The sequence below is a fragment of the Eutrigla gurnardus genome (assembly GCF_963514095.1).
Source record: "Eutrigla gurnardus genome assembly, chromosome: 18".
Taxonomy (NCBI): domain Eukaryota; kingdom Metazoa; phylum Chordata; class Actinopteri; order Perciformes; family Triglidae; genus Eutrigla; species Eutrigla gurnardus.
Genome location: NC_139929.1, coordinates 8,535,862 through 8,555,713, shown reverse-complemented (window position 1 = coordinate 8,555,713; position 19,852 = coordinate 8,535,862). Strand labels below are relative to the sequence as shown.

General features: G+C 42.0%; 1 protein-coding gene across 3 annotated transcripts in view; it reads right to left on the bottom strand.

Annotated features, from left to right (window-relative positions):
- The window catches only part of dpp6a (dipeptidyl-peptidase 6a), a 165,496-nt gene that overhangs the window by 84,469 nt on the left and 61,175 nt on the right, over window positions 1-19,852 (bottom strand). The window contains exon 1 of one of the 3 annotated variants that reach the window (XM_084034002.1): window positions 2,547-2,673. The exons of the other annotated variants lie outside the window; for them this stretch is intronic. Coding sequence (XP_083890128.1) covers window positions 2,547-2,603 — 57 coding nt within the window. The 5' untranslated portion in view covers window positions 2,604-2,673. Of the gene's footprint in view, window positions 1-2,546; window positions 2,674-19,852 lie in introns of those variants that run through there. 3 annotated transcript variants of the gene reach the window in all.

Genomic DNA, 19,852 nt, shown 5'->3' with positions numbered 1-19,852 from the left:
TTGCCAGTTGTAAGTGTGTGCCTGCCGGCGTCCGTGCATGCGTGTCTATGTTACATTGCCGATTTTACAACCTGATATGCTTGAAGCAATTTTTCACTTTGCTGGAGCTTCATGCCTCAAGAAAATCCACTGACAGCAACCATTTACTATTTACTGGTGTTCAAGCAGCAGTGGGTCTAATCTTGTCAGTCATTTGTTTCCTTTGAAGTCAGTTTCTGTGGGGTTAACTAACCTTTAAAATTAAGTAAAGTAAACTATTTTCTTTTTCAGTCAAGTGCTGCAACTATGAATGGTTTGAATAAAATAAATAAATCTCCAGTTTATCAAAAAATATTTTTTTTGTTTTCTTTCTATTCACTATTACAAATGAAAATACCACAGTGAATTGGACAGAAGTGGTTTAAAGATGGGAGCTTGGACATTGTGAGGTTGTACATTGTTCACTATTTTCTGGCATTTTAGAGACTCAACAGTGAGATGATTGGTTGTAAGAATAATCCAAATTACTCAATTGAGAATGAAAAGAATCATCAGTCCTAGTCGATTTCACTCCACGGGATGTTAGAAAATAGCAAATGACCATCAGGGAAGGCCTATTAGGATGGCTGCTTTTGTTTGATGATATACTGTTTGATGGTATATTGTGACAAACAAAATAATTTACATTTTAAGACGCTGATGTAATGATATAAACCACATATTAAAATGAATTAATAAAATGGACACTCTGGCTCTGTATACAAAAATGTGCTGTCTGTGCAATGCGCAGTCTGGAATCATGTTGGCGAAAATGGTGAGATTCTCATGTCAACAAACAAAAATGCCCTAGAATTAGCTTCTTGCGGTTGTATGCTTCCGACCACCAGTCAAGCTGCACTTAACATCTATTTCTGTCCAAAATTATATCACTTCATTTCATCCAAGGAAATTTTTGAGTGAAATTGTCATAAAGGCATATCAGTCGTTGAGTTATGGCCAAAAATGCGTTCTGTGAGGTCACAGTGACCTTGGCCTTTGACCACGAAATTCTAAACACTTCCTCTTTGTGCTAAATTTGCCTTTTGTTTCATGCCAAATTTGAAGAAATGTCCAGGCTTCCTGAGATTTTGAATGGACTGTAGGACGGATGGAAACAGGCTGCCATCCGCCACCAGTTGTGTATGCTGATGTTTTTGCCTTCACAGTGTGCAGAGAATGCAGGGTGGGACCGGCGGACCTTTGGCTGCCTCCGAGGGTGTGACTGACAGTCTGCAGCTAAATCACAGCAGGGAGAGATTGTCTGCTTGGCAGGATAAAGCAGAGTGTCCCTCTCACCTTTTCTGTCATCTTTAGACATGTGCAGACGGAGGCTAGCAGTGACAGATGCCATCTGAAGTGAAAGAAACTTGACTAAATGAAACCTTATTCCTGCATGTGACAGCAGACAGAACGTTTGACAAAAGCTTGCTCGCCAATTCAATTATATAAATAAATGTCTTCTTTCAAGGTCTCAAGATATGGGTGCAAAATGAGATGTAATAGTGTCACTTAGTCAAGTTCTTTTTTTTTCAAGCTATAATTCTATGCTATAGACACAATGAAAACAATCTACCAGAACATTTCCTTCATTGTGATGCTGTAAATCCATACATTGTAAAACTTTTCTTTTTTTTAAAGCGCCATTCCTTAAAAGTTGGTGAAGTCAAATTAACTTTTCTTCCAATCCACAAACTTTAAAAGCTTTCGAATGCCTGTGTAAACCTTCATCAAAGCTATCAGCCGGTACACATTTGCATTTTGCTTTAAATTCACCGGCTCTGTAACTGCAGTAGGAGGTGCATTATTTGTCAACCCTGACATTAACAGCGCACAATATAAGATGCTATTTTTTTTTCTGCTCATGAAATGTCAACACTCAGAAATAAACTCCATAGTTTCCGTGAGCGAGCTTCTCGCTCCATCATCACAGACTGACTGATGCGGGTTGGAAAGGAAGCAGAGGTGAGCCTCCCTGCACCGCACTCACACGCAACAGTCTTTTCCTGCCATCAGACTGGAGAGGCAGTTCCGAACGGGTCAGGCGATTTAAACAAAAAATGAAGATATTATGCAGAAAGCACGCGCCTGTTGCTATGAGCGCCACATTTGCGGAGCCTCTTGCGTAACCAAGTTGCGCTAATTGAGCGGATTTGCGCGCCCCTACTGCAAGGTGAACGGGACACACAAACTGCGTGCAGGAAAGTCACCGAATAATGATGGCTGCATAACAATGTTGATCGCAAGCCAACGCGAGACTGTAAATAAAAAATAAATAAAAAAAAGCTCCTGCCGTGATGAATTGATGGCACCGGAACCGGCTAATCACTTCCAATTGAGTGCAAACGTCTAGGTCACCACATTGTTTTTTTTTTTCTTCTCCGCTCCAACACAGCATTACAAAAGGTAGGGGGAATTAAAGTCGCGACAGCGCTGCATGCAAATAACATGTCGCTGTTGGGATCCGAAGCGGGGCGACGCGGGTTATGTTGACATTCATATGCGGGGGCAAGAGGAGAGCTCGTCGGTACCTGTTCTTGCTGATGAGCCGTTTTCGACGCTGCCTTGCCTTCCTTCGCCGTGGTCATGGTTCCCTACAGCTGGTGGGGCGAAACTGCTGTTTCCCCGGCAGGAGGAGGAAAAAACGAATGCAAACAGAGTGATAGAGAGAGAGAGAGAGAGAGAGAGAGAGAGAGAGAGAGAGAGAGAGAGAGAGAGAGAGAGAGAGAGAGAGCGGTGCAGCAGAGACCCGGCAGGCACGAGGAGCTGAAGAAGAAGAAGAAGCAGCTATTCACGGTGCCTGAAGGCTGCGGCGGCCAAGGTATGAAATAACAAGTGGTGGAAGGAAGGACGAGCGGCTCGAGAAGAGAAAAGGCAAAAAGATTCACAGTGGAGGCGAAACGAGAGGAGGGGGAGGAGATAGCAGGAAGGGGAGAGAGACACAGACAGAGAGAGAGAGAGAGAGAGAGAGAGAGAGAGAGAGAGAGAGAGAGAAGCCGCGCATCTCTTCTTTAAACGCTTGACGCGGGACTCTTCGTGAGCCATTCAATAGTCCACAAGCGCGCGCGCTCGCACGCACGCACACAACCGCCTGGCTCGCGAAGGGCGACTACGTGTTGCAGAGCGGAGTGGATTATCAATTAAAAATGTACACTGGAATGAAAAGTTTAATGTTGAATTCATGAGGAATAGAAGCTCATCGTGTATTCATTTGCAAGCAGAAGGACATTCGTACACGTTCACTTTAATCACATTCTCGGAGTTTATTCACGTTCACTACAAAAGAGAGAGAAAAAAGTCCATCTCGTTAAAACCATGCAGGTCCTTATATTCACAATCCCAATGTTACAGCTGCTGGTAAACTGGGCAATTAGAAATTAAAGCAGCGAGTCTTTGATTTTCTTTTTCATTCTTTCCCCCGCCGATAATCCTCCATGTGTATGGAATAATGTCTGGGTTATGTAACGTTCTTGCTGTAATTAGAAACAAAAGAGAAATGTGTTGCTGCACCGACTCGTTAGTAGGCTAATGATACAGAAACACTTTGGCTTGAATGTAATGTAATAGGATTAAATGCTACACAGGCGAAGTAATAGACAAAAGTCAATAGTGAGAATGTTTGATACTATGTTTAAGACACAGGTGGCGGTGAAAAAAGTTACGATTCAGGGGATGGAGTAATAAAGTAATACAAGTAATAACATAAACCTGTAAGGGCTGAGGTAAAAACTGCATTTAAAGTTCAGTCATATTGAGATTTTAACAAAATTTTGACACTGAGATATAATTTAGTTTACTGCAAAAGTGCTTATAGAACTCTCATGTTGTCTTTATTTCACGAGAACCAGACGTGTTTCCCTGGGCTTGTTCAATTAATTACATCTACAAAAAGTGTTGTACAATCCCTATTAAGCTCTGATATGTACTTAATGTTAATTAATACCTCTGTCTCCAGTTTGACTCATGATATTGTAGGTGTGTGACCCAATGTGCTGCACTGTTAATTAAAATAAGGCGGCTGCTCGGTAAAGTCAATTACCCTGGAATGTCTGCAGTGTCGCTCCACATGGTCGGCAGAGAGCAACTGGCTTGTCCTTCAAAAAGATAGCCTCATAGGATAAAATCTTTTGGTGAGACGTCGTCGTTATTCTGTTTCAGTTGCTCTTAGTGACTTCTTCAAATGTTTTATCAACCATTCGTCACGGTCCCCAAACTGAAACTTGAAGTCTGAGAAGTCTGCTACGGACATTCCTAAGTAAGGGGACTAATCAAAACAAATACAGGACTTTGACCCAGGGGACTGGTGTTCATGTCCCGTGTGAGGCCAAACAAATTATTTTTATAGAGAACGTTATGTCATTTGCTGTCTGTGGCCTACACTACATTAGAAGTGTACATAACCTTTTTATGACCAATAACGGAGCAGTTTAGTTGACTAAATCGCCACCGTATCTCAAGGTTAACCACGCAAAGCTTCTGCATCAAGATACAAAAGAATGAAGTGTTCATCGTCCACTTGTGGCTCAAAAGTACATTAGCAGCCTTTCCCAACAACTCATACTGTGTTTACCATCAGGACGATGATGTATGAAACTGAAACAACTTCTCAACAGCCAATCAATCAGCGCCAAGCTAACGACGGCCACTCAAGGCCAAAGCCCTATTGGCTGATGACGGATGCTGTGTGGTCGGACCGCGGCAGCCGGGAACACAATAACACCTTATTGCAGCGCCGTTACAGAGCGAGTCTCCGAAACCTCGTGTCTCTGGTGTTGACAAATGGACAAGGGACGGCAGTGATGAATGCTCCTGGGGGGAGGTGGCTCTGTTTAAACACACATTCCAGGAAAGTCTGGCTGGAATTAACTGACTGATTGTGCCGACCTGCCCAGACGAGCAGAGCCGTCCACTCACTTGATTAGCAGCCGGCCCGACACTATGAACTTCCTGAAGGCGCTTTTGCCCAATTAAAACTTCAACCTCATCAATACGCGTCATAATCTGAAAGCACAATACACCGAGGCATCGTTTTGGCACTGATTGCACTCCGGTAATTACTGGAAACAAAATCATGGCTACTAGGCGATGATTACAGATACAAATTAATTGCTGTTGTTAAAGAGACATTCCCAATTAACTCTGCAAATCTTGCATCTGGCATTTACATTTAGATTGCATCAATGCACCTAAGAGGTGCTGACTGGCTGACTCGGAAAATGTGTCTGAGACGTATTTCATGTTCATCCTTGTGAAAATCACCTCCATGGGCTGGGGAGACAGAGGGAACGGATCAAGAAGTGAATCAAGTGGAACCTCTGAAAAAGCGAACAGATATTCCTCCGATCATCCAAATCGAGAAGATGAGATGAGGAGGGAAGCGCTGCTGCTCCGACAGCCAAAAAGCAAATGTTGAACAGATTGAAGGCAATTTCTGTTTTCTTTCCTTAATTTAATTTGAGAAGCACAAATCAAAGCAAAGTGTGCCCAACGTAAAGCAAACAAGTTGTTTCTGCCAGGGCTCCGACTGTACAGCTTTTTAATTGAGATATTTGGAGGACTAACACATTAAATCCCTGTTAACACCAATGGCTACTGGAGGGATCATGCACATTACATTGAAATCTGGTGGGGTTTTTTCTGTGAAAGCTCTTGTTGTCCAGGAAGTTGGAAATGGCAGCCAGGCAGAGCGGAATCATTCTGAATGTTTTGAGAAAAGGCTTTAAAAGCTCAAATAACACATTACTTTGGCAAATTAGATATAGATAGATAGATAGATAGATAGATAGATAGATAGATAGATAGATAGATAGATAGATAGATAGATAGATAGATAGATAGATAGATAGATGATTATTTAAACCAAGTATACGGTGTTGTTTTCAGTGTTTGCACCCACATATATAAATCATGGTTCCCCATTTGGTTTTAAGCTTATGCATGCACACATCCACATTTATAAAATGTGTCCCAACACACCCATTTGTGGAGAAAATGGAATATAAAAAATAAAAAAAAATGTATTTTCCGATTTATAGCCAGCTCCACTCTCCCAGAACATATTCTGTCACTGCACATGGCCAATGCCATCCATCAGTGTTTCATTAATTCCTATATCAAACCCTCCTATGCAGCAAGCTCCCAGTGCGAAGAATAGCCAGGGGAACAAGTGTAATGGGATGTTTCAAAAACAAAAGTTGTCCAATGCTGGAACACCCCCATGACTCGCTTTGATTAAATACTTTAAGGAGGCATCCGTTTCCTCGCGGGGCTGCAGTGTTATTTCTCAGGACGTAAATTTCGACGCGGACAAAATCTAGTATACTACATGATGGAAGAAGCCTGCTCGCAAAATAAGACCAATATCACCCCCAGAGAGAGGTCGAGGATGGATAAGTGATTACTCGGGCGTTGACACGGAGCAACAACAAAGGTCTGGGACTCACACTCTGAGACTCTGCTCGCTCGCAGGTGGTGCATCGTAGGGGACCATGCGCCTCAATTTTTCCACACCTACTTGTCTGACCCATGATGGCAAGCATCGGGAAATGGGAAAAAAAAAATGTAATTGCTTTTCTCATGTCTCCTCCTGCTCCCTCTCCCTGCCAATAGTCTATATGAGGTCCTTACATAAATACAGCTCGGACGCATCATCTTGACAGAGAGGCGATGCATCAGGATGTAGTTTCTCCTCTCGCCTGGCATACAGCGCTTGATGCCAGGTGTGACTCACCAGCCTTCACACTACTCAGGCGTGAAATGTCAACAGAACCAGATTCCACAACAAGTTTCCATCCTTATTAGCATGCATTCTGTGTACAGGATGCCCTCCCTGCTGGAAAGTAAGAATGATCCTCAAATACAGGACACAGAATCCAATCGGGTCAGTAACATCGTCAGTTCACATTTTGAGATGTTTTTGCGATATTTCTTGCGCCCTAAAGATTCTGCTGTATCACATATAGACCTATATGTGCAACCAATTATACAGTATGCACAATGCTATTTTTCCTCTCTGCACTAATACACGCTAATGAATTATGCTCAACAGGTGTCACATGAACATCATCTTATTTTTGAAAGGCTCCGTAGTCATGACAACAGCCGATGCCTCATGCATGAAATGGGGTTCGTTCAGCATTACTTTGAGGCAGTGTTTTATGTTCTGTGAAGCATAAAACACTTCTGACTGTGAATAGCCTTTTTTTTTTTTTAAATAATCTTCGAGCCTTTTAAGACAAAATCTGAACATTTAATTGATGAAATGGAAAAAAGACCTTGTATGCAGCACTTATCCAAACACCCCAAGCTATATAGTATTTTAAAAAGGAACGCCATCAAGAAAATATGACATGCTCTTTGTGAAGATGACAAGTGGCTGATCCGGCGCCCCTTCAGGGACTAACACCTCCTGCTGCACCCAGGATAATAGCACGCCTCCAAACAGCGCCTGATAACACATTTAGGGCCCTGCTAAAAGGCCGACGTGCTATAACACATTTCAGCACCACGTAAAAGGACAGCTCCCGATACTGATCCAGACAACATCAAAAGCTTGTGCGCCGAAAAATAGATTTCAGCACCGCTTAATGGACAGCTCCAACGGCGCATTTCAGCGCCACATAGTCTTTCACCGAGAAGTGGGGGCATGAAGAGAAAAATACCAGCACAATGGGCTTTTTTCCCCCCTCGCCAGAAGATGGTGAGTGCAAAAGCCATGGGGAAATTGTCTTGAATATGGCACCACATGTCATTAGCTTCCTATCATTATTATACATTGGCACGGCTGGAGAGGATTCATTCTTGTATGACAGCTGTTAATGATGACCCATCATTATTCTTAATTGCAGTGTTTAAGAACTACTGATGGTCTACCAGTGGTGAAGAAGAAAGAAACATGTCACCTTATTGCTTCTTTATGACGCACCTGTAGTTCACATCACATCACCAGCTGTTATTGTAAGGCAATAAGCCTGAACCTAAATATTTGCTGATACTAGCACACCAGGCAGCGGCAAATATAGAGCAGCATTTGTGACTTTATTGTGAAGAAATTACACAACAGAGTATGTTACATGTTTGGAAGCTCTTATTCTTAAGTAATCTAAACTTTTATCTGTGAAGCTAGAGCCAATTACTTAAGGGGAATAGGGTAAAATAACAAGTGGATTACTTAGGATAAGACAATATTTTTTGGTATGTTTGGTTTGTTTTCTGAAATGTTTAAATATGCAATTGAGGCATTATATTATCTGTTATATTAACTATATTATCTCTCGTTTATTTTCTTAACACTAAAAGGTTTTTACAGTGATGCCTTTTATCACTTCATAAACCAGAAATGCTGTCAAACTAAATGAAACTGTATATGTACATGCTAATGAAGTGGAGATTTCTTGCTCAGAGTACGAGCATAAATCACATTTTGAAAAAGACTACAAGCGGATATAGTAAACATTAATTCCTCAGTTGATAACTTACATTAACAGTATTTTTTTTTTTTGTATTACAAGTTTAGTGAAAGGTATGGTTACATAATAATAATGCTACCTTTTGTTAATAAGCAAAGAGACAAAGTGTAGTTAGACACAAACACTTCAGCATGTATTTTAAATGTTTTCTTTCCACTCGTCTGGAAGAAGACATGAAAGCAAAAACACTGTTTTTTGCTTTCATGCATCTGTAGTGTACCCCCCTTTAATAGTCATAATAAAAACTAGCCTTGCAAGCATAATAGTATAATAGGTCCACTTTGTAGTCTGCACCAAAACACTTCTCAAGAGAGAGAGAGAGAGAGAGAGAGAGAGAGAGAGAGAGAGAGAGAGAGAGAGAGAGATAACATGCAGCTCCAGATAGCATGGCCTCACATTTCTGTTGTGAATATTTTACATATTTTAGACACTGACATGATTACGAATAAAATGTATGCCTGCTGTAGCCATTGCTGATACCAACATGAATGTTATTATTTTGTACAGATGGCTGACTTGACTTTGTGATGCAAATAATGGATCATGGCCTTGGTGAAGCAGTTCCAAAAGTGAGTTTTAGTCCCTTTCAGTCCATGTTATCTGGCTCACACAAGATGGAATTTAAAATATTGGGTTTTGATGGATCTCTCTCTCTCTCTCTCCCTCCTGTGAGTTTGTTGCATGAAATCGTTCTTATTAGTCCCCTGAGTTCTGTGACATTGTATAAATCCCTGCATTACGCTGCACAACTCCAACGAGGCAGTTCTTGAAAGTCACAATTATGGCAAACACCTGTGTGGATATGCAAGGCCAGGCAAAATCAAAGTAACATGCAATTATAGCTTAGTAAAGTACAGTAATGAGCAACTTGAAGATGCCGTTTTAATGTTCTGTAGTCTCAAGAGATGGCAGATTTTGTTCCCAATGATGCAGGAAATTGAGCAGGTGTTCCCTTCAAAGAAGCTATTTAAGTCTAAAAGAAGTACATGAGTGCAAAATACTGTCTTTTTCATTATTTCATGCATATACAAATGGCATCTGATTTTAATCTCTCATGGAGCTATTTCTGATAATGTTGTGGGGAATGAGCACCATGAATCAACCGAACCAAAACGAAGCACTAAAGGGTCCGACGTTCACTTTCTCCAGCAGTTGATCTGGGGATCGGGACGATTACAAGAGGTCGCAAGACTAATCAAAAGGGTCACTGGATGGAGTGAAGTGGATCGGGGAGCGAATTCATATTCATTGCCCTTCAAATATTTGAACTACATCTAAAAAATACTTCACATAAAACTCCAAACACACTGGTATTTGCAACCAGGGTTCAACATTTCTTCATTGTAAGGTGTGACACGCTAAAAAAGGGAAGCGGAACATTTTGCTCACATCACAATAAAATTGATTGTTCAGCATCTATGAAGAATATATATAATATAAACAACAGATACAGATTTGATTGACCAATTGGCATTGGTGCACATGATACATGCAGATAGGCAGATATGTGTATGACTTAAAACATAAAAATGGAAAGAATCTATTTTGGGCTCATTAGAGATGTTGTACAGCAAAGTGTACTGCCACAACACAGACACGCATATATACTTGCAAACACACACACACACACAGATAATTTATTAAATATCGACCGATATATTGTTGCTTTTTTGCTCTTTAATTTTGGAACGGGCCCGAAAAATCCCATCTCGGCGGGCTCAAATAGATAACCTGTTTTGCATTAAACGTAACAGTTCAGTGAAAGCATAAACAAAGAAAACAACACAACCTGCCTCCTAATTATATGCAGCTGCTCCCGCGCTATGGCAGTGTGCTCCATTTAAGCACATTCGATAAACAGTAAGCCACCAAACTGTGCGGTTCAGCAGTTTTGCTTTCCCTGCCTCAATGAGAAATAGAACTGTGACTCGGTTATAAGCATCTCTTTCATTCCACGGGGGGCATTAAGATAATACCCAGTTACTCCAAAGTGACTCATGGGCTTCACGGTTAAGAGTGACTGATACTAAACTGCAATCATGTTCTGCCTCATTATGGTCTTAAAGTACAACGCTTGAACTTGTGCCTCAATGAATATATTAAACCTGTATAATGTAAAAAAACAACATCTTCTTTTAGGGAGTCATCCCCATTATCCACAGCTGCAGCGGTTGAGTCGGAGTCGTTGTTTTCTCGGCCTCCACACCGTGATAAATCACAAGTCGAGAGAACATTTGTCACATGAGGCCACATGTGCTTTCATCACACCAGGTCTCCCTCCCCATCCCCTCCCTTACTTGCTCTCCCACTCGCCTCTCATTCCTTCAACCTCCATGGTAGTTTCATTCCTCACAGAAAGGCTTTGTTGTGAATTTGTCACTGCCTGAGCTTCTCGGCAGTGTTAGCCATGCCCTTGGGTTTCTAATAGGGCCAGCGGTGCATGGTGGTGCCCAGATAGAAGTGGGGCTTGGTGGGGGCGCCGTCTAACCCAGCCAGGAGAAGAATGGAAGGTTATGTAGCACGGGTTCTGACAAGTACGTCATCGGTGCCACGGGGAACATTTGAATACAGAGACTTTTTACGGACATGTGTCACACCGAATTGGTGTCAGACGCATTGTAGAGTGTGCACCGGCACTGTAGAGAAACTAAATAAAAAGTGTACGACAATGGATCTTGAATATGACGGGAGATCTGGGTGATGCCCAGGGAGGAAAACACTGTAATTGGATCTCCTTTTATAAGTGCCGTTACCCATATTCTACTTGACACATCCCACTGAGTATCGCAACTAACAAAAGCCACCCTCGCCACGATATACTGCTTGTGTCGTGTTATTTTGCTTCAGAATAATACAGCAGAGGCATCGCGGCTCTGGGAGGGAAGCGAGGATCTGAAAGCAAAGCTGGCACCCAGATATTCTGTCTCCATCCCTGAAGGCAAAACACATCCGTACCTTTTACATTTAAAAGTCAATCACTTTGCCGTTTTGAAGATGGAGCAAATTGGCCTTGATCGCGAGCTGATTCAAGAGATAATAACAAAAGTAAAAGCAGCGAGGTGTGTTCTTTTGTATGAGGATGAGTATGATTTGAAATATTAAAGGTGAGATTGCAAGCAGGGGGGGATTCATCCTCCAGGCAGGCAATAAAATAACTCACTAAAACATCTACAAGGAGGGCGGATTCGGACAAAGACAATCCAAATAACCTCGACGGCTGCGATTCATTATCAGAATCGACACTTTCATCAAGCTTTTCTGATTCAATGTCAAAGCCCTCTGCATATCAGTAATAATTTCAATAACAACGTTTTACCCTGGACGGGTGGAAGTGCATATAATAAAACATGTATTTTCTGAAAGCTGAATTCTTAAATGTTAACCCTGAAGTGAATGCACTTGATATTATGTTCCACTAACTTTAAGCACAATATAAAATGATTAAATCCCTCTTATTGTTATGTAAGAGAGGCAGAAGGGAGAACTGAGTGAAATTCAACTCGTCTTTTTTTTGCAATAACATGTCTAGAATAGTTCAGATGTGTCTATCAAAGTTAGAACAAACACATTATCTGTATTATTATCTTTTTAAAAGACCATCAAATGTACCGCAAGTACAGCTGGTGCCTCTGCCTGTCGGATAAGATGAGTGTGAAGTCATGCTTGCTTTGATGATTAATTGATGTACAGTTGCCCGGTATAATTGAACACGATGACCTGCTTTGTTTGCAGCAGGAGAGAACACAGGGGAGGTGGTAAAGGAGAGAGGAACTCTGATTGCCAGGAGCTTCTTCTCTGCTGCTCTCGGTCTCTCCGTCTCCCTGCCAGAACCCGTCCTCCTAGCAAGCAACAGGCCAGCTGCTCCATTGCCTGGGGTATATGACTTGACCTTCCGCTGTTCCCTGGCAAGGGACACGAGCTGCGGAAGGATTTCCGATTGTGCGGGGCAAAAACCTGGCTAACTAATTGACTTGAAACGGATTTGTGAGCAAATGCATTCTGCGACAAATATCAAGCCTGGCAGGCAGGAAGGGTGAGTCTGTTAAGGACGGGAACAAAGTGTGACATCGGGAGGCAGCAGAACAAATGAAAGACTGACAGGGGGGGTTGTGGTAGCCAATGTACCAGGGTTGTATAGAGTGGGCAGATTTTTCATTTAGGCTGACGATAGTTTAGAGTTCTACACCAGCGGCGTGAAAAAAATAAATTAAACGGATAAAGCGAGGCTTTTGTCGGACTACAGTCCATCTTTCTGGGGCGCTGGGAATGTATCGGTGCAAGTAAGATCATTTTCATTCAAAAGCTATTGGGATTCATATTCTGCTCCAATTTCTTGGAAGGCTATCGACGAGATGTTGGAAGCTAGCTGCAGAAATTTGCCACAAGAGCATTAGTGATGTTGGCCATTGATGATGTATCAAGTTCTCTCACACCAAACTGCAAAAACCATTTCTTTAGCACTATATTTTGTCCTAAATAAAATGATAAGCTGCAGCTTTACAATTTGCCTTAATTGGAACTGAAGTGCCAAGACTAGACTTGAGAAAAACAGCCCAAATATGCAGACAAAACCTGATATTTTAATTGTGGAGAGTAATATGGAATATTAAACACACAAATTATAGAAACTTGAATGAAAACTCAGAGAGCACAAGCATTGCAAGCAGCAATGATCCTCCCAATGGTTGAAGGGAAGGTTAAATATTATCTTTTTTCTTTTTTTTTTGTCTTGAATTTCTGGAATTCAAGACAAAAAAAAACATCAGGTTATGCAACAGGAACCAGGTCTAATGAGAACCGGAGGGAAAACTAAAGAGAATGTTGCGTCTGTGGCAAATCAATGACCAATTGTTCTCTTCATGGTCGTATCTTTACTGATTTAAGCGTTTCGGATTCTCGTTGTTACCAATGAAATAATAACCTGGGTTTCTGTGTAGCAGTTCCTCAGCTAAGTAGGTAAATAATGGTAGAAAAGTACAAATCTAACAATCCAACAATTATTTGGACATATCTTCAGTCAGTGGTTGCCTTTTGTGTCTGTGCCGTCGACAGAATGACACAGTACTGATCAAATGTAAGTCTGGCAGGTGTGAGTTTTCAGAAGGAAAAAAAAAAAATGATGGTCATAAATCATGAACTAGGATTTGGAATTAAAATGACACCTTCAGGTTCATTTGGACAGCCCTGCCAGCCATCTGCTGAGAATGACAGCGTGGAAATACTGATGTGTGTCTGCGAGCAAGGTGTGCTTCTGTGTGTGTGTGTGTGTGTGTGTGTGTGTGTGTGTGTGTGTGTGAGGGGGGGGCAGTGCACTCAGACTGTCAAATCAAACGGAAATCCAAACAGTGCACGGTCTGTTGATCAAAGTGTCAATGAGGACCTGTGAGACTCCACCGCTTCCCCGCTGAGCAGAAACACAAGCCGTTGAAGTGAAGACGCGAGCACCAGGGGAGGACGGAAAACATCAGATAAATGCTTTCCAGCTACAATACGGAATAATGGCCGGGGAGGAGATGGGAAAAGATTAGCCCATTCTTGTGTATTATTTATCACACAGTTCCGATTCTATGCTGCTGCACTTTCATTACGGCATGCACATTTAGTGGAATATGAACTACTGTGGGGATCCAGTTTTAGCATCAGTGGAATTAACGTTCAAATAAAGCCTGATTTAATGCCTCACCTGATGCCCCATCTTGCAAATCCAAAAGGAGAGCAGCTAGAGGGAGATGAGCTGATTTTGTGCTACGGAGAATCACGACCAGACAAGGAGCACCACGAGTGAAATATGCACAGAGGGGTTTATAAATGGTCCTACGGGGGCCACAAGGGGTCAGGAGACCCCTGTATGAGTGGACAGCTAATAATACTTGTTGGACAATCAAATTGGATGCCAACAAAGAGATGCAGAAATTACAACCAGACCCAGGCACCAAAGAGACTCAACATTTTCAAAATTATTCATGAACAACTTTGAGAAGATGAAAACAACCACACAAACAACCATGAATGGATGCAAAATGACCATAATCGGATGCAAAACAACAATTTAGAGACACAAAACAGATATATACACAATAGGACTTCAAACAGATTCAAAACAACCACAAATAAAATCAAGTGAAAGTCAATTACCAAACCTCATGCCAAACTTCAAAAAGACACTTAAAGGACCAGAGATAGATGTTCAACTACGACAAAAAGGACTCTAAATGGATTCAAAACAACCACAGGGAGATGCAAAATGATGACTCAATGACAAACATGCAACATCTCCAGGTGTTTTCCACTGGGAATTTTAGTTCACCTGCGAAATGAGACTCAAAACAACCTCAAACTATGTTCTTCCACTGTCTCTTTCCACTGTGTGTAGGAGGCGTGGGGGTCTTTTACATATCCGTGCCCATGGGGCCCATTGTGTATTCATCCACCCATGGAAATGTGGCATAATCATTTATATCACATAGAGAAAAACGAGTTCATGTTCTGACATACAAGCCAGATACATTGCTCTCCTTGGCTGGAAAGACGTCTTCCTTGATTGCCCTAACAACGACAACTTATCATTCATGTAATTACGAAAATGCCATTAGGCAGCTGTGATACTGTAATCAAGAAAAGAAAAGATCTAGCAATAAATTATCTGCCGGGGCCGTGTGTGTTGATTCAGGGTCACCGCTGACACTGGAGTCCACCTCCCACGCTCTCTCACAAACCCTTTCAATAAAATGGAAGCAAAGCTCCAGCCGGAGAGCAATAATTAGCAGTCAAAGAGAGAGAGTGCATCATGGCGTTTGTTGGGAGGCGTCTGGCCAATTGTACATATTATACCCTAGACGCCCAGGCTGCAGCTGTGCTAGAGGATCAGAGGGGAAATAGATTGCGAGAGTAAAGAGAGGTAGTGGATTAACTCTGAGATGACAACTGATGCTTTGTGTTCACAGTTCTCAGTAAACAGGGGAAGTAAAATACCCTCCTTAGTGCCAGTGCAATAATGTATCGTATGGATTTAGGCGTAACGCGAGCGATAAGGTCAAGAAAACCGACGGGAAATCTCCCATCATTTCTGACAGCGTGATCGACATCCAAGCGAGCGCATCAAATCTGGCCCGATTTGTCTCGCCCCTCCATTTACCGCAGATGCAATAATAAATCGCTGCATCCTGTTATCACTGGAGGGAGGGGGCGTTCAGGATCGGCAGCCCTCCCTCTGAATTCTATCTGTGAGTCGGCTCATCTGAGGTCATCGTGTTATCACCTCTCGCCAGTTTCATCAAAAGGCCTTTACAGCTGTCGGCCTTCACTAATTCTACTTTTGTCTGCGGATCAACACCTTTAGTACATGCATGCACACTGGCGTTTAGACGGATGTAACAGTTTGCCAACAGATGAGCGCTTTTATAAAAAATAACAATAAATATGGTTTGATGACCTCAACAAATGGTATCTATTTTAAAGGTAATTTAAGTCTGTGTCCTGAGGGGTCCTACATGAAAAGAAATACCGGCAGGAACAACTAAAGGAATGTCTTACAGCTACTATGAGGATTTAATTTTGAGATAATTTTGGTGATCCCTGTGGATAAAAGCGGTAGTGTTCCTGAGCACAACATCCCCTTAAAATAAACTCTCATTGTACAACAATACGACCTGGTCCTCCAGCGCGTGGTGTCGATGTTGGCTCCTGGTGGGGCCCATCGGAGAAACGAAGCGAACCTCTGCTCCTGGCCGGAGGAGGAGCAGCTGCTGCCGAGTGCAGAGCTCCACCTCCCGCTGGAGCTCTGACTACAGGGCGAAAGTGTCATGGAAGCTGGAGCTGGTTCTGGCTGGTCACTGCTGGAGTCTGAGCTTAATGAGTTTCTGGTGCCACCGGGTCACATGGAATCCGACCCGGTGGCACTGATGGCAATCATTTAATAATGATCTTGTATATGTAGGTACTGACACACATCCAAGCAGCCTTAGCTGTCATCCTCCAAGGAGGAAGCTACAAACTAAACCAACTTTCAAACGATGTTGGGGGTATAAAGGAACAATTTACAGTGAATTATTCCTGCAAGTGATTCCAATTCATGCAGTGACGTAAAAACACCCGCGCCCACATTTCAGTCAGAGGCAGATGCACTCAGAAGTACCTCTCAGAGGGAGCCCAAATGAGTCCAAAATAAACCCCAACAGAGCTGTGTCAAGCACCCACTCCACTCCAGCTGACGTTTGATGACAGAGCTCTGACACGGAAATGCAGAGCCGGAGAATTCAAAACCACAGCCATCTGCACAAAAGACCTCATGGTTTTGTAGAGATCAGGGCGGTGTCCTTTAACGTGCTCTCCTGAAGCTTCATTATATCGTTCCCATTAAACCACCATGTTGCCATTGTAAACTAGACATTCTGGAGCATTACCCCCCCTGTCCCACAATATGTTCTCTCACATTCCACAGCTCGTCTAAAATTTCATACAACGGAGGCCCTCGCACAGACAAATGTGCCATTAACATTTCAGAAAGAAAGAGGCTTTGTCATCTAAACCATTATAACATAAATATTTGATCACGACATAAAAGGTCTCTCTTGTGAGTTAGCCTGACCATGCATACAGAGAGGAGATTTAAGTCTTAGTGTGGCAGTACAACACAATGGTTCAAACAATTTTAGATCGGCACAAAACCAATGTATTCTTTGGTGCTCGTTAAATATTAACAATGCTATTTCTAAGTCTTATATGTACACTGATTACTGCGGTGAAGAACCTCGAAATCTGTGCAAGTGCGTAGTGCCTAATGAGAGCATAACAGTAGAATTAGGAAGTATTCATCAATTTCCCCACATCTTGTGCTCCTCTGGCCGCGTATGAATACACAATGAAACACAGTACACACGCGCGGGTACATCACGCATCGCAGGAGTACACTCGGTGAAGCAAATGTTTGTGAACCACGCGAGTATCAACACGCAGCGATCAAAGGCGGTTATTAATGGAGGGAGAGTCACGCTCATCATCATCATGGCGTTCACAAAGAACCTCATTAGTGCTTTAACAAGATGGAGAATTAACCATTGGAGTGTAGGATTCCTAAAGGAAATGCAATTTGATTTACAAGCACTGTCCATCACTCCTGTTGGTTATGATCACATTATGTTCACAAACATCATTGCTCAAACATGCGGTCATGTGAAGTCTTACCGAACTATACCGACTATACTAGCGGAACATCGACTTTGGAAATGAGCATTCAAATTATTAACCAAACTGTAAACATTATTAAAGCATCTTGAAAACATACTTCCTGGTTCTGCTTTGGCATAACGAAAAAATAATAGGACAACATTTAACATCTCAAGGGCTTTGAAAGAGTTTTATTTTCTATCGATCCGGGGTTTCTCAACCAGATATACATCACACTGTAATTGAAAACTCATCACATTGCTAATTGTTTGCTTTTTAATGTAAGAAAACTGCTGTAAAAACAGTAAAATAATCAGAGAAGGAGTCCAGATTATCCATATTCTTTGATTTTGACACTCACATGTGACAACGCTGTATAAAAGGTCTATTAATGTACTTGGTAAAATGCAATTAATATTATATAAGCCATCATTTTATACACACAATAGCAGTTTTTTCTCACAAAGCCTGTAGGTTTTCACTCGAACAGTGTATGCTAATCTTCTAAAAACAACAGGAAGTTAGTTATTGTGGTTTCCCTGCTGTTTTGCCGTGCTTATCAACACAGCGGGAAGATGCAGCTGCAACGGTGATGACACACAGCTCATGAGGGATATTAAAGTACTTTTATGGCCCAATTTGCATAAAAACATCAAAGTTCTCGGAGTCATAACTCACAGAAGTGGCGCACACATTTTTAGATTCAGCTTGACTTACACTTTGTGAGGTTATCATCATCACAAATGATGATTAATATCCATAAGTCTGGTCCGAAACACGCCAGTCCATTTCAGAAATGCCTGAGAATAATCATGTTTTTAGGTTCTCTTCTGCCTCAAAGTAATGATAGTGAACAAGTGAAGGCTAAGATGTAAAACACAGCACAGTGTTGATCCACTGAGTCCATTCTACTTGCTATTGACATCCCCAAAGCACTATGGGAACACATGAGTGACAAAAATGAATGAATATCAACTTACTTTTTCAATGTTTATCGGAGCAAAGCTCAAGGCCAGAAAGACGCCATGTATGCACTAAAGCGTACTGTTTACTTGCATGTTGTGTAAATACACACACCGAGTCGTACTGTAACACTGGCGGGACAGGAATCACAGCATGAATGACTCTTGCCTGCTCTGCTTAAAGGTTGAAAGAGTTGCCCTCTAATACATTTCTCTGCAGTGACCAGAGTCTCCTGTTCATGAATAATAAAAGGGTTGCACTGATCCTATTCAACCCTCAGACATCCACCTCATCTGACATTTCACACTGCGATATCACTCTCAATAGAGCACGCCGGCAGTCTCAGACCTGCACGCTACACAGCGGAGTCACCTCCAAGTGAGTTTTCCTTATGGTGTCACTTACGGGCTAAGTGACTTTGAATTCATTTACTTTTTAAATAGTGAGTCTGCTTGCCTGGAAGCTTTAGAAAGTCATCGATGTTAGAACAGATACATCAGTGGTGGAACGAACACCCGACTAATGTCAGGACAGCAGAGTCATTTGCCATCTCCGAAAAAGGTTCAAGACTCACCTGTTCAGACTTCACCTCGACTCTGCATCACATGACCCAGTAACCCCCCCCCCCCCCCCAAAAAAAAAAGCACTTCTATGTTCTGACCTATAGCACTTTGATCATAGCACTGTTGATGAGGACCTAACACTTGTTTCTATTTTTTCGCTCTTACTTTATCGGCAATGATATGTTGTGGTTTCTTTTTATATTTGTTTATTGTAAGTCGCTTTGGACAAAAGTGTCTGCTAAATGCCCTACATGTAAATGTAATACATACACACAGGAAGGCCCAAATCACAGCGAGGCACATTGCTAAATACATGGCCATTTAAGAAAGTTCATCGGGCGAAGCGGCATGGTGTGTGAGTGTGCAACAGGGCGATTAAAGGGCAAGAAGTTGAAGAAGGCAGCGAAATCATTATCCAATAGTTAAAAAAGCCAATATGTTTTTCTGCTGCAGAGATCAAGACGGTTATTTACAAAAGGCGTATGTATTTAATCATGTTTTAGTAAGACATGTTTCGTTTTCTGATCGACTTGCACTTTCAATCAGCTATCATGCAGTTAGTGCAGTGAATGATGATCCTGGGCTTCTCTGCTCTATCTTCTTTTATTAAACAAATTATATGACTTGAACTGTCCTCACCAATGTACTGCACTTCTACTTTGCTGTTTTTTGGTCCAA